At 38.3% G+C, this 15088-nt stretch overlaps 2 protein-coding genes across 6 annotated transcripts in view; both read left to right on the top strand.

Annotated features, from left to right (window-relative positions):
• The first annotated feature begins 395 nt into the window (after window positions 1-395).
• Window positions 396-4865, top strand: LOC139952414 (uncharacterized). Its single transcript, XM_071951536.1, has 5 exons — window positions 396-557; window positions 1230-1333; window positions 1815-1934; window positions 2288-2441; window positions 2859-4865. Exons 1-5 carry the CDS (start codon window positions 476-478, stop codon window positions 2915-2917), a joined length of 519 nt encoding a protein of 172 aa, XP_071807637.1. The 5' UTR covers window positions 396-475; the 3' UTR covers window positions 2918-4865.
• The window catches only part of LOC139952412 (sodium-coupled monocarboxylate transporter 1-like), a 25670-nt gene continuing 13681 nt past the window's right edge, over window positions 3100-15088 (top strand). For 2 of the 5 annotated variants that reach the window (XR_011787891.1, XM_071951532.1), the window contains exons 1-7: window positions 10855-11037; window positions 11543-11743; window positions 12779-12844; window positions 13141-13192; window positions 13988-14061; window positions 14170-14321; window positions 14740-14880. Coding sequence is in view for 4 of the 5 variants with exons in the window: in XM_071951532.1 (XP_071807633.1) it covers window positions 10855-11037; window positions 11543-11743; window positions 12779-12844; window positions 13141-13192; window positions 13988-14061; window positions 14170-14321; window positions 14740-14880 (869 nt within the window). In the remaining variant the exon portion in view is untranslated. Of the gene's footprint in view, window positions 3233-6319; window positions 6467-10854; window positions 11038-11542; window positions 11744-12778; window positions 12845-13140; window positions 13193-13987; window positions 14062-14169; window positions 14322-14739; window positions 14881-15088 lie in introns of those variants that run through there. The other 3 variants (XM_071951534.1, XM_071951535.1, XM_071951533.1) reach the window with 3 other exon arrangements.

Raw genomic sequence — 15088 nt, 5'->3', positions numbered from 1 at the left:
CCCACCCCACTTTCATAATAAATACAAGCTCTGTTTTAAAGTTTCTACATCCATCCCTATGTCAAGAAACAGGTCTTGGAGGTCAGTACATAACCATGTATACTAACCTCTGAGACCTGGTAATTAGACAAAACTGTCATAAAACAAGTTCACTTTTGAAAATATCTTTGCCACAATACATCAGAAAAAAATTATTTGGTAACTACTCTCACATCAGAACACCTCAGAACATCTTATAAAAAAGTAAAATTATGTAATAGGACCGTTGAAAAGGGAACGGAAAATCAGCCAGAAAGGGGAAAGTCCCCTTTAAAAAATATCCCCACCATGCCCCGCCTACACCTAACCGGCGCCGTCTTTATGACAGCTAGCAATAGAGGGCGCTCGTTCACAACACTGTTATTTTTCTACGCGGACGATTCAACTCTAAAAGAAGTCCACATTTTCTTTCTTTTTTTGCTGCTTCGGTACCAAAATGTCAAACTTAAGCATAGCAGATTCTATTCGAAGGGTGACTGGCCATGAAGTCCACGAGGCTTGGTTGCTTGAAGCTCGATGTAAGTGTCCAAAAATTGAATGAAATGGGTTCAAAGTGTAGTGGTGTGGTTTGGTTTGGGTTCGGCATTACACCTCACAGATTACATAATATTAATAAATACTATACTGTACAACGCTTTTTAATACAGTCACTTGACTTAACTAATATTTTATTATCATAAATTAAAGATAGGCCACACAGCCCAGGTAATTTCAACATGACAATAAGAAGCGGACACATTGTTTTATTTGTATATTAATATTAGATATTCCTATTAAAGTGAAAAAGTGGTGGCACTGCCGTGACTGGTGACTGGCAGAGTACATCACCAGAAATTCCCCCGCACCCCCCCCCCCCCCCCACCCAAGTGCACTGCAATCATAATGTTTTGCCCAGCATGATTGAAGATCGTACTGCCAAACTTTGTCGTCTTTGTGGAGTCCAGATTTTAAAACGACCGTGGCCTAGTTGTAGTTGTGGAAGTTGTGTTGATCAATAATTATCATTTATTTTCTACTTTTAAAACATCTTTCTAAAAAAATTGAGTCTAACCATAGGCCCCTTTATAACAAATGGTTTCAAACTGCTTTTCAACTCGACCCAAGGCAACGTGTCCCTTTAATCACTAGGCCATGACACTTTCATTAGTTGAACATTAATTTATATAATTCTGTCATGTTTTCTACTTCAGGTTTCCCAAGTGATGAAACGGCATCTAAAGAAACGCTGGAATATAGACAAAGAGAAGCCCCTGAGCTATTCTGGGGTTATTTTAAGGACAGTCGCTTAATTGGGGTAAGTCACTACATAATTCAACTAGCCACTGCTGTAGAGTAAGACCATTTTCATCTTACAAAGGGCACTTTGGAAAAACATAAAGTCTCTAGGAAACTTAGGGGCACCAAGGCCAACACTAGGGCAAACAGGCTGGCCTTGGCCACATGTATGTACCTCGTACATAACAAACACAGTCAGGTTGGTGTAGTGGTGTCTTCTTGTCTCACCTTCCACCTCTTAGACCCAGGTTCGAATTCCACCGGGGGCACTATGTGGATTAGGTTTTTAGCCCCTACTTTTTAACACCGGATTTTCCCTGGAACAATTTACTGGGGTTTTCCTTCCACATCTAAAACTGAAACTTCTTCATTGTCTTTTCTTTTCTTGTTTGGATCGAGAGCGTTGAGAACATATATCCAGATTTCAACAGCATTAGAATGGTGATGGTCGGACTGTACGTTGAAATGTTTTGGTGTGATTTATTTTTTACCCCCCACAGTTGATTTGTTGCACACAGGCACCAGACAAGTTAACGCATGAGTCTCTGTACAAACATATACCAGAGGGGAAAACGGTCTGCGTGCATTCGGTTGCCGTGGATCAAGAACATCAGAGACAGGTAAAAAAAAAAGTAAAATTAATTTCATGGATTCTTGAAAGTTGATAGTTTATTCCAACCCCAAGCCTATATGCTTTATTTTGAGAGGGCAAGGACCAAGGCATCTTCTCCTTGGTAAAGGGCACCCTATGAGGAAATTGTGAATTTCTATTGGAGCATTTCAAGGGCACCAAGGCAATGACCAGGGGACATTGAGACAATCGTTGAGCCCGTCTGCTAGTGTTACGGATAAATTGTTACAAAAAAAAGCACACAAAATTGTTATTTCAAATTTATCATGACTAAAGGAAAACAATACCTCTACAAACAAATTCAAGATTTTTTATTTCACATCTTTGGTTTTTTAAACTCAGGGTATAGCTACATCCCTACTTAAGCATTTGCTCCAGCATGTTCAAGAAAATTTTGACCAGGTGACCAAAGTATCTCTTCTGTGCCACGACAAACTCAAGTTGCTTTATGAAAAAGTTGGATTCCAGTGCCGAGGCCTTTCTGAAGTTGTTCATGGTATGTAAATAATGTTATTCTGATCTTTTGAACCATTTTATTGTGGTTAAAATAGGGTGAGTTGTAAAGAAAAATATAATCAAAGTCACATGAAAGTTCCAATTGAATTCAGTGTCTACAGTGTAAAATTAAAAATCCTGAACTTTGCTCCTAAGATACCAAAGTCAAGTTCACTCAAGAACCATTTGTCAATTGGTGATCAACAATAACTGGTGCTCATGCTCAAAAACATTTGTTGGGCACCAGGCAATATGTTAAGCCTCTTGTTGACAAATTGTCATTGTGTTGGGCATCAGGCAATATGGGCCTCTCGTTGACAAATTTTCATTGTGTTGCCACCAGGTAGTGTATGGCCCTCTTGTTGACAAACTTCCATTGTGCAAACTTGTCCCATGCTTTCTGTTTGCTCTCTTACAGGTCCTAGGCCGTGGTTTGATATGGAATATTCCATTTCACACGGAGGGGACCGTCATTGAGTGAGAGATCTTATCAGCTAGCTCCGTAAGAAATCAGACAATCACACTAGTCACCAGACATGCCAGACAAATAGAGGTTAAATATGAAAAAAATGTATCCCTTCTACATGGACTCGACTACAACAGTCCAGAGTGCAGATGCAAATAAGACGGATTCCATTGTAGCCAGTGGCCGAGATATTTTTGAAAACAATTTCAAATCGCTGTGATTAGATATAGATAGTTATCATCAATGGTGAGACGATGTCATGGAGTGCAGGTTTCAAGTGGATGAATGAGCCAAAATAAATGAGTTGTGGTTGTTTAGAGTGCAAGGTAAGGGTAATACATGTTTTATGGATAAGCCAGTGTTAAAGACACTAGACACTATTGGTAATTGTCAAAGACTAGTCTTCTCACTTAGTGTATCTCAAAATATCGAACCTGTGAACATTTGAGCTCAATTGGTCGTCAAAGTTGTGAGATCTATGAAAGAAAAAACACCCTTGGCACATTTAGTTGTGTGTTTTCAGATGTTGATTTCGAGACCTCAAACTCTAATTCTGAGGTCTCAAAATCAAATTTGTGGAAAATTACTTCTTTCTTGAAAACTATGTCACTTCAGAGAGAGCCCTCTCACAACGTTTTACACTATCAACATCTCCCCATTACTTGTTACCAAGTAAGTTTTTATACTAATAATTATTTTGAGTAATTACCAATAGTGTCCACTGCCTTTAATAAAGCACATCATTGATCCTTTTGTTCAGTCCCAAATCCATCTCTATCCACTCCAGTTGCCTACCAGTATTGTTGTGGATTTTTGTTTTGGAGGTTGAATTAAAGGTAATTGAAATAATAAAACATGGTGGCAACATTGTCAAGAAAAATTGTTTTGATTCTCAGGATCAACTGTTTTTTAGACTCCGTCAGAAGGGACTTTGCTTAGTGGAGCGCAAACAAATTTGAGTTGAGTTGCAAACCTTTAAAGGCAGTGGACACTATTGGTAGTTACCCAAAATATTTATGAGCATAAAACCTTACTTGGTATTGAGTAATGGAGAGCTTTTGGTAGTATAAAACATTGTGAGAAACGGCTCCCTCTGAAGTATCGAATTTTGATTTTCCACGAATTTGATTTAGAGACCTCAGATTTAGAATTTGAGGTCTCGAAATCAAGCATATGAAAGCACACAACATCGTGTGACAAGGATGTTTTTTCTTTCATTATTATCTCGCAACTTCGGCGACTATTTGAGCTCAAATTTTCACAGGCTTGTTGTTTTACGCATACGTTGAGATACACCATTGTAAAATTGTTTGTGGGTGTGATATCTTAAAGGTTTAGTGCCAAGGTTTGAAATGGAATACTCCATTATATACTCAGGGAACACAACTCCTTTAAGATGGCATCAGAATAACAAAACAAATGAACTAGAAACTTGAAAGAGTTTTACAGTGCGGGACATGAAAAGTATCAACTTGGCCTTGCACCCAATTTTTTATTGCAGACATTTTTTAAACGTTTAAAAAAAAAAAGAAAAGAGTGACAGAGTTAAAAGTTGATTGCTGGGTTACACTGCTAGCAGCTGTTTGTTAGTCGAAAAATGTAAAAAGTTCTGTATATTTTTTTTTTTACAATTGTCCCCCCATCGTATCAGGATAAAATAAAAATGTAATGCAAAAAAATACATAAAATAAACTAAATTTAAATGGAATTGCTTTGTAATTAAAAAGCACATTACAACAATAAAGTGTAGTTGTCCATGATATAAGAACAATAAATAAAAGAAGAATATAGCAGTAATGACTAAATTAAATAAAACAAAATTGTAAAAATGCTGTGTAAAAAAACAATAAAATATTTATGGAGGTATGTATTTTAGCACAACATAAAAATAAATTAATAGTGTTCAGTTTCTCAAAATGCTGATACCCAGTGTCTGTAAGTCAAGCACACATACAAAAATAAAACGAAATTTAAATAAATTTTATATTATTGTTAATAATGTGTTTGCGTTTGTTTATGATCCAGCTGTTGTGATTGGTTACTAGTTTTGGACCTACTGAATATTCATTGCCCCTTTCGTTAGTGTGATGTAATGAAAGACTTTTGGGAGCACTAGGTGGCAGCAGACTTGCCATGTAAATCTATTGGCATTGAAATGATTAGTCTGGTTCCCAGACCCAAAAATCTCCGACTTGGCTCTGTCGAATTTAGGTTTTTAACAAGAGACGTCAAGGAATCTTTGGTCAGGGGACCAGACTATGAAATGATGGGCATAATTCCACCTATAAGCCACATTCACTCAAACTGGCTCCACTGATTACATAGACTGGTACCCTGTATTTTTCCAGGCACTTGCTTATCAAAACCAGTGAATTCATTGGATAAACGTGCAGTGACGTAAGCTCTCTATATCTGTGTTTTAGGTGCGTTCGTTTAGCTTCCCTGGGTCGACCCCGGTGTGTGGCGGGGTTTTTTCCCAGGACGAACGTGTGCAGATAGTTACCCACGTTCGTCCTGGACAAAAACCCCGCCACCACCGGGGTCGACCCAGTGAAGCTAAACGAACGCACCCTTTGATTGGTCCATGGTGACGTATGCAGGATGTATGAGTAGTGATTTCGCCAAACCGCCTCTAGCAAAAGAGAGAAAGTCAATAACAACAGTACACTGCACGCACCATGCCATGAAGCAGTTTTTATAGCGTCAAGCAGACAGTTGACACCCAATTATAGACCATATGACCTTTGTGTACAATAACTGTGACCTTGTACATTCTTTGGCTAGTCTGGCAGGCAAGGTACTGTACTGGTAATATGGGAAAGTTAACATTTTGTGTCATAGTTTTCACATAAATCAAAGAGTTATGAAAGTAAAAGCTGGACAAGTTCTGAGATGTACCCCTTTTCATCATACCAAAAGTTGATAAGAATTGGACAGTGCAATCTCCTTAAAAAATAAGATTTGATGTTATCTTCCATTGAGCTGTGTACAAATCGTGCCTGCAGGAAGTCCAGGCTTGGTAGCTCTTGTAAACATGTGATGTCACAGGTCACATCGTCTATAGTGGTTCGTGTTTTTAACGCAGATTTTGTAGACAATCATATTACGCTTAACCGAATTCTCTTTGATCAAGTGCAGTCGATGTTGACAGTAGCCGTAGGGCATTTGTTTCGTTTTTTTCTCAACCTTTGTTGACCCAAAAATCCAGCCGTCTGAATCGGCATTTGAGAAACTTCTCTCGAACAGTGAATATAAAAGTTTGAATGGAATAGTACAACTTATTTTACTTCAAAGTCAAATTTTCGACGTAAGCTTTTGAAATACTTTTTTAATATAGGGTTTGTTGTTTTAATAACTTTATTAAAACGCCCAAAAAAAAAACACGTACAAAAACGGGATTTTGTTTGCATCAGTGGCTGAAAAAAATATATTGTCTACACGGCATTTGGGAATCGTTGCAGACATTTCTGAGGCTTCCTACGGGGTAGATTTTGCTCGTTTCACGGCAGGACCATCACTGCTTCAGAAGCGAGTTTTTCTCGTCACCGATCTTAATCTTGGTGAGTGTTTGTCACTTTTTGTTGTTGTCCTATAAGGGTCGTGTACAAATTTACACATTCGCAATGTTGTAAATAAACATCCAAATAGTTTTGTAAAGTTTTAAATAACACAGACCTGGTAAATGTTTTCATAGATATTTTCTAAATATATGGAAATTTGCATCAGGAATAAAGAATATAAATTTTGTGGTTTTACCCATTTACTTCGATGTGTGTTAGCACTGTGCACTTAGTACTTTCCCGAGCTCTGTGAAAAAAAAATCACAGACATACTACTCGGGTGGGATTCAAACCCACGACTTTGCATCTAGAGCAATGTCTATAACTAACTAGACCACCGAGATTGCCCGGTAGCTAGAGGCAGTTTGAATATTATACTAAATTATTTAATAGATGGAAATTTGCATCGGGGATAAATATGTTTTGGTTTTACCCATACATATACACCGATGTGTGTATTTTGTTAATCTCTTCTTTAAAAAATTACTGTTTTTGTAGAATACTACACATTTGCCAATTTCAAAGGTTATTTCTCTAGTCGAGTAATTTTTAGCCATACGGGGTGAGAGCAAAATAAACGTAGTGTCAGCCTGATAACATGTTCAGGCCTGGATGCTTTGTTTTTGAAAGGGCAAGGGCACCAAGGCATTTTCTCCTTGGTAAAGGGCACCATATGAGGAAACTGTAACTGGAGCACTTCAAGGGCACCAAGGCAATGACCAAAGGGCATGGAGGCGATCGCCTTGGTGTTACCTCTGTTAGGTATCGGGCCTGCATTTGGGCTAAAGGTAACCGCATGTTTGATTAGAGACAACAACATAAACACAATTCTTGCGAGCAGACTATGCAATAACATGGAGGTATTGAAATAATAACAATCTTCTTGGAAGCAGTGTCGGCTCTGGTTTTGTCAGACCTTTTATTTACAATTCAAACTGCCATTGACGAAACCTCCTGGTTGCAAAGTCAATGTAGCTCCAGCTTAGCAATCGTCAATACTTTCAGTGAGTACTCTCCTCAATTATAATGTTTCTCGAACAGCAATAACTACCACAAAGCCAAATTCTCTCTGCATTTTTGATACATCCACGGTATTATTATTATTACTTTTCATGTATAAATACTTATACGTATGTTCCGTCATCTATACTTTATTTGTACAAGTGGTTAAAGGCAGTGGACACTATTGGTAATTACTCGAAATAATTATCAGCATAAAATCTCACTTGGTAACGAGTAATGGGGAGAGGTTGATAGTATTAAACATGAGAAACGGCTCCCTCTGAAGTGACGTAGTTTTCACGAAAACAAGTAATTTTTCAACAATTTGATTTCGAGAACTCAGGTTTAGAATTTGTGGTCTCGACTTCAACCATCTGAAAGTTTATAACCTCATGTGATAAGGGTATTTTTTCTTTCAATTCAACTCGCAACTTTTCATAGGTTTGTCATTTTAAGTATATGTTGAGAGACACCAACCAAGTGAGAAGACTGGTCTAAGGCAGCAGTATCATTGTTGAAGCACAGGACGCGCATAAACGAGAGACATTTTGTTTGATTGTCAGTTTTAAGTACTTATTGCGTTTAAACCTATCTTTAGCTTCTTTAGGGGGCCACTTTGTGCTTCGTGGCTCCCGGTGGGGATGTTATCATCCACAACAGTTATTTTGATGTAAATTTATTGACCTTTTGTGAAATTTGGCAAGGGGGTATTTTGGGGACGTAGTTGGAGTCATGGTGTCCAAGTATAGGGAATCGGACCGTGGGATAAACGTTTTAGAATAATTATTCACTTAATGCAAATATTTAGTCGTCAGAATTACACTACGCACTACAGATCTGCATAAAAGTGAATAATTAATTTAAAACGTTTCTTTAACACCTGATTCCCTATTTGCACACCATGACTTCAACTACGTACCCGAAATACCCCCTGGCCAAAATGTCTGTGATGAACATCAAATGTAATGCTGTGATTAACTCTACAAGAAACATCCAGCCCCGGGAGCCACGAATGACAAAATGGCCCCCTAAAGAAGCTAAAGACAGGTGATAAATACATATAGCTGGTCAGAACGTACAAGAAACTGTCGTGACAGTATTACAACGTGGTGTGTTTTCGTGCATACTTTTCTGATAGTATAGTGGCCGAGCGGTTAACAGCACCGATTTCAAACTTTAGTGTCAGCAGTGGGTTCGAATCCTCAGCCGTGACACTAAACCATTGCTTCATCCTTCGGATGGGACGTAAAGTTGTTGTCCCCGAGTGTTGTGTAACACATATAAAAGAACCCAGTGCACTTATCGAAAAGAAGGGGTGTGCCCCGGTGTTCCTATGTGGCTGCTTAATGCGCGGTATAGCACCTTGTAAACCATAGTGCTACATGTTGGGGCTCAGAGTTCATAACTTTACAAAAACAATCTTTCTGTATAATATACTAAGCTATTGGTAGATACGTGCGCTATGTATAAGATTTCTTTACTATTTTTTACACCCTGCGTGAGAGAGATTTGTTTTATCATTGTGACGGCAATACACGTCAATAGTTTACTGAATATGGGATGTGAATATATTTCACTGTGCCTAAAACAAAACACAAGTCTTTGTTTCATCACTTGAAGGATATTAATCAAGCAAAGTCCGTTTGAACGTGTATCCAATTGCATACAGTTACCCCATAGTTTCCTCCTGTGTTTTAATGTTTTGTTTCCAGAAATTGACATTTTTAAAAGATAGTCCCCCTCAAAAGAACACCTGCACTATCAAGGTTACCAGAATCCCTACAAAATGCATTCGTTTTGAAATAACTCCCTTCTGCTTCGATACGTAGCAATGACAAATCAGTTTAGAATAACCTTGATCCTTAACCTAAAACGTTTAGAATACCTTTATCCATGTCTACATTTTCTACACAGCTGGATAATGTATTCAATTTTGGGTTTCGGAATGCAGTGTTGCTTTTAACCAATTGTGAAAATTTGAACTCAATTGGTCGTCGAAGTTGCAAGATAATAATGGAAGAAAAACACAATTGTCGCACGAAGTTGTGTGCTTTCAGATGCTTGATTTCGAGAGCTCAAAATATAATTCTGAGGTCTCGAAATCAAGTTCAAATGGTTTAGAGGAAACCCTACGTTACTTCAGACGGAGCCGTTTCTCTCAATGTTTTATTCTAACAAAAGCTCTCTCTGCTTGTTACCAAGTAAGTTTTTATGCACAATTATTTTTTAGTAATTACCAATAGTGTTCAATGCCTTTAAGGCCCTTTTTGTTGTGGTTATCAAATTGAACACACATCCAGGTAATGATTTAATTGGGAGCTAGTCAAGGACTGGTAAATAATGTTGACAGGATGTCCTTGATTTTGACTCTATACCCCTTTCAATAGAGCAAAGTGTATTCATAATGATTTTCTATGGGTATTCATCAACGTCGGAATTTGCTAAACAGTTCAAGAGGCAAGTTAGCTGAACTAAAAGATTGTCTTTATGCTTTTCGATGAGGGCAAAATGAGGGCAAAATGAATGTATTCACTGCGCAGAATTGTTCAGCGAGAATGGCAATACGTCATTTTAAAGTGGCGTGTTTTTATTCAATTATACATGTTGAATGCGCACAAGTTTTCTTTCAACAACGTTACGGTAGGGGAAACGGGAAAGGAAATAGATACACACAACCAACCACCAAACAAACAAACAACCAAACAACCAACCAACCAACCAACCAACCAACCAACCAACCAACCAACCAACCAACCAACCAACCAACCAACCAACCAACCAACCAACCAACCAACCAACCAGACAGACAGACAGACAGACAGACAGACAGACAGACAGACAGACAGACAGACAGACAGACAGACAGACAAACAAACAGACATAGGCAACCCATGGACAACCCACATAAAATTGAGTTAAGATGTCACTGTATTTTGTGTTTTAATTTAACACTGTTGATATTTTATGTTTTAAAGGTAGGGGCATGAATAGATCCTGCATTTTGGCCGCCATCTTTGATGAAATGTGCACGCGTTCAAGGTTATCATTGGCTGAGAGTTAACACGCTTGCAATTTCCATTGTGCTACATCAAAGATGGCGGTCAATGACGTCATGTGCAATCTGTCTAATGGGCCTCCTCATAGACTTGACTCAAGTCCCAATCCCGTGCCATCCCCAGGAAACTACTGTTTTGTGATGCTCTGCATTCCAAAACCTGGACCACATTTTGACGGCGAGCGCGCACTGTACTGTATGCTACGGGTTGTTTCATAGTAAAGTTGAGGTAATAGCTTAGGGACCTCTCACACGAGAATGGGACTTGAATCAAGTCTAGCCTCCTCAAGACGTTTTAAATAATGAAGTATTCTAAACAAAACTATACTTTATGTTTGTTTGTAGGCATTTCGTTTCTCCAATCATGATGGAGAATTCTAGACCCTCATTCCATTGGGCAGATTATCTGGTCTTCGTCGCCATGTTGATGACGTCATCCGCCATTGGCATCTTCTACGCGTTCAAAAGTAGAAAGAACAACTCGTCTGGAGAGTTCATGCTGGCAAGCCGGAAAGTATGTTACAATTTTTGAGGGACTGAAATTTGGTTGAGGGCACAGTTCAGTTATCATATGTTTTGTTTAGATGATCTTCCTAAAAAGGGAATTTTGCAAAGCTCCAATTTGGGGGATATAAACGCCAAAGCTAGCAATAGCTAGTCTCTCTCATATATATACGAACACAACTTTAAAGGATCTATTAGGTTTTTGGAACCGTTTGATTGTTTCATCCTACGTAAGTTTAGTTGTATACAAGAAAACTAACGTCTGGCCGAAAACCCGGAGCGATGTCCAAGCAGGAACACACAGTAACGCTTCTCAGATTCAAATCGTTACATAACCACTTCGAAGAAAAAATGTTTCTCTAAAATGGACTACTTTCGAAAGCTGATGTTGTTGGCTTCTAACCAACATATTTGTATTGCCATTCATTTCATTCTAATAGATGTTAAATTTGCATCGGGGATAAAGAATATTAATTTTGGTTTTTGTTTACCCATACATCTATATTTCATTCTAGATGACTTTCTTCCCGGTGTCCATGTCCCTGACGGCCACCCTATTGACCGGTATCTATCTGCAAGGTAGCGTGTCTGAAACCTACCTACGTGGAGTGTTTCTGTACATGGGTTCCATGGCACCATTCACCATAGCTGGGGCTATTGCTGGTTTGGTGTTCATGCCTAAGTTCTACAAAATGCGACTCACCAGTATTTATGAGGTATGGGGAGTAGAGGAGTGATTTATTCTAAAACGCCTATGTTGTATGATTAGTTTCAAAAGAAAGAATCATTGTTGTCAAAAGTGTTTTAAAATTGAAACTGGTTCCATTAATGTGTTCTAGCGCCCTCTATTGACGAAATAAGACTTATGGAGACGTTAGGGTGTTTGCCGCGAGGATAATGACAATACGTAGGCCTACGTCAAGTTTAACGGCGAATCTCATGAAGGCCATATGAAATGATGTCAGGTCAAAGGTGATTATGGACGTGGGCTCAACCGGCAGATCTCTGGCGTTATTCACGAGCCTCGAAGTGTGACGTCAGAGTGTTCAGGCCAAACCGCCTCCATGCGGCGATCTCATTGGCGAAAAAATAACATCCACAACCAATAAAAATGTTTACGAACTAGAATGGAAAACACATTTCTATTTAAACTTATCTTTACTTTTAAAGTAAAGAATTACGTCTCAAAATTCATTTTCAATATTATTTTGTTTCGTTTATTATTATCTCACAAAAAGAACGTATCCCCAACACACTTATTAAAAAGTATCAAATACACAGATGTGCTCTACAGTCCCCCGGTCCCTCAGGGTATGACTGTATATAGCAAGAAATCTAAGAAGTTTTGACAGAGCTTTCCTTCATGCAGCTGTGAAGATCTGGAACAGCCTACCAGCAGTCCATCATCAGTTATTTCAGACATTACTTGCCACCAGGGCATCATATTCAAATGTAGAGTAAATAATTACCTTAAGTAACGTCCTGCATACGGCAATTATGATTGCAGTGTGATGCTAATCGTTATTTCTCCCATCACTTTTTAGTGAGTGAGGCATAGTCCAGTGGCAATTATCCCTTTTTCCCTTCTGTTTTTTTTTTTTATTATCGTGGGGTGGTCTGTTTAAATTAGCACATAGCTATCCCTATGGCTATTATGCTTGTTTTTTTTTTTTTCATGTGGTACTCCTTAAAAAAAATTATTAAAAAAACAGCTCTGTTTTCCTCCTCCTTGTCTATTTATGCACTTGCAGTACATTGGTATGCGATTCAACAAACCTGTACAGTTTTGTTGTTTGTTCATCGGATACGTCTATATGGTAAGTTCTTTTCATAAGGAAAGTTGCTCAAACTCAAATTTTTTTTGTTAAAAACTTATATCGTTTTCTGAACCACATTACTTCGAAGTGAAGCGATTCTAAAAATGCTTATACTATCGAAAGCTATGCGCATGTAACCAGGTAAGTTTGTATTGCCATTAATATAAGGGCTCGTGATTACCAAACATTATCCCATTCTGTTATTGAAAACCTTAATGTACCATTTTCCATAGACGATATTTCGAATAATTATATCTTCACCAATAGACAATTAAATCTTCTTTTTATTGATTCAGTTCTTTATTTCTGGTCTTGCAACACGTGCGGCATCTTTGGTTTTAACAACGGGTGAGTATTAAAACATCAACTCTCAACGTCCTTTATAGAAGTTAATTTTGTGTTGTAATAATCTTTTTGTTGTTGGTTTCTTTACTTTTTTTAAATGTGTTTGTTTAAATATGTGGAGGGTGTTTATCAGAGAGTAGCATATCATAGTTTTTTATTCATATATTTAGAGGATACAACAACCTGTTAAGAGTTAGGCTTTATACAGTCCGGTTTTGTTTAAGGTTCTTTTTGTGATTCTTTGTTTGCCGGATTGTCTTGAGTAAATTGAAGTTTATTTGTTCATTTTTCTTCAATGGGATTTATTGATGAGTGTTTGATCATGTTTTGTGTATACTGCACTCCTGCGAATTTAGACAATAGAATAAAGCTTTAATATACATTAAAGACAGTGGACACTATTGGTTATTACTCAAAATAATTATCAGCATAAAACCTTTATTGGTGACGAGTAATGGAGAGAGGTTGATGGTATAAAACTCTGTGAGAAACGGCTCCCTCTGAAGTGACATAGTTTTCGAGAAAGAAGTAATTTTCCACGAATTTGATTTCAAGACCTCAAGTTTAGAACTTGAGGTCTCGAAATCAAGCATTTGAACGCACACGACTTCGTGTGACAAGGGTGTTTTTTGTTTCATTATTATCTCGCAACTTCGACGACCGATTGAGCTCAAATTTTCACAGGTTTGTTATTTTATGCATATGTTGAGATACACCAAGTGTGAAGACTAGTTTGACAATTACCAATAGTGTCCACTGTCTTTAAATATGTGTATACATGTATTTCAATTTTCGCAGTTACTGGTTCCCGATTGGGTGTAACATCAGCTGCTATCATTCTATCTGCAGTTTGTACCTTCTACACCGTCATTGTAAGTAGTTATGGATGAGTTTCGTGTAAAGGATCTTCAAAGACTGTAAAGCCATATGGACTGTGTTCTTGTTGATGTTGTTACATCACTGTTCTTGTTTACCTATAGGGTGGCATGAAAGCTGTGTTGTGGGCCGATGTGTTTCAGATGACATTGATGTTTATATGCCTAATAGCGGCTGGTGTCCAGACGTCTATCAAGCTGGGCTTTGCTACCGTATGGACGACCAACATGGAAGGTGGAAGATTCAATGAAATTATGTGAGTGGCGGAAACTAGACATTGCCCCTCCTCGTGTACATGCTATAGGGGCGTGTCAGAGCTAGTAACTTTAACTGAGGGATGGAAATTTTTTCTCTCCAAATAACAACATGACAACGAAAAAGTTGTTTAAAATGCTTGACACAATGCACGTTCGTCACACGCAGCAACATCGCTATCATCGGCAGTGCGCCTTGTATACTTGTCAGCGAGCAAGACATACTTGGGACGAATTTCACGGTGAGATCGATCACCCCGAGGACGAGGTTGCACAAGCAAGATTGCCGTGATAATGACGTTAGGTGAATTATTAAAGTCACAACTCTTTGCTTTACTCGGCCTTATCATATGTTCTTGTTATTCAGTGTAACAAGTATCATCAACTTTAATGCATAGTCCTATATTTTCTATGAATCAGTTTCGATCCTGACCCACGAATCTTTGTGAGTTTCTGGAGTGTGGTGATTGGTGGAATCCTAACCTGGCTGACTCTACTCGTTGTACTGCCACATCAAATGCAACGATATAACAGTTGTAAGACGCAGGCGCACGCTCATGCGTAAGTATTTACTTCCATTATGGTTAAACTTATAAAAGTTGTTGCTTCAAGCACGCTCATTGGTCTATCCAGAAAATGCTCAGTCCCATCATGCATCACACTCACACTGAACCATAGAAATAGACTGCACGCATGACGTACTTCCTGAACAAGAATCTGTGCAAGCTGATTAGCCCATCCCAGCAGTTATGGATAGACCTGACCATGG

The sequence above is a fragment of the Asterias amurensis genome, chromosome 20 (genome assembly GCF_032118995.1).
Source record: "Asterias amurensis chromosome 20, ASM3211899v1".
Lineage (NCBI taxonomy): Eukaryota > Metazoa > Echinodermata > Asteroidea > Forcipulatida > Asteriidae > Asterias > Asterias amurensis.
The sequence above is the reverse complement of the archived record's forward strand: the minus strand, read 5'-3'. Positions and strand labels throughout refer to the sequence as shown.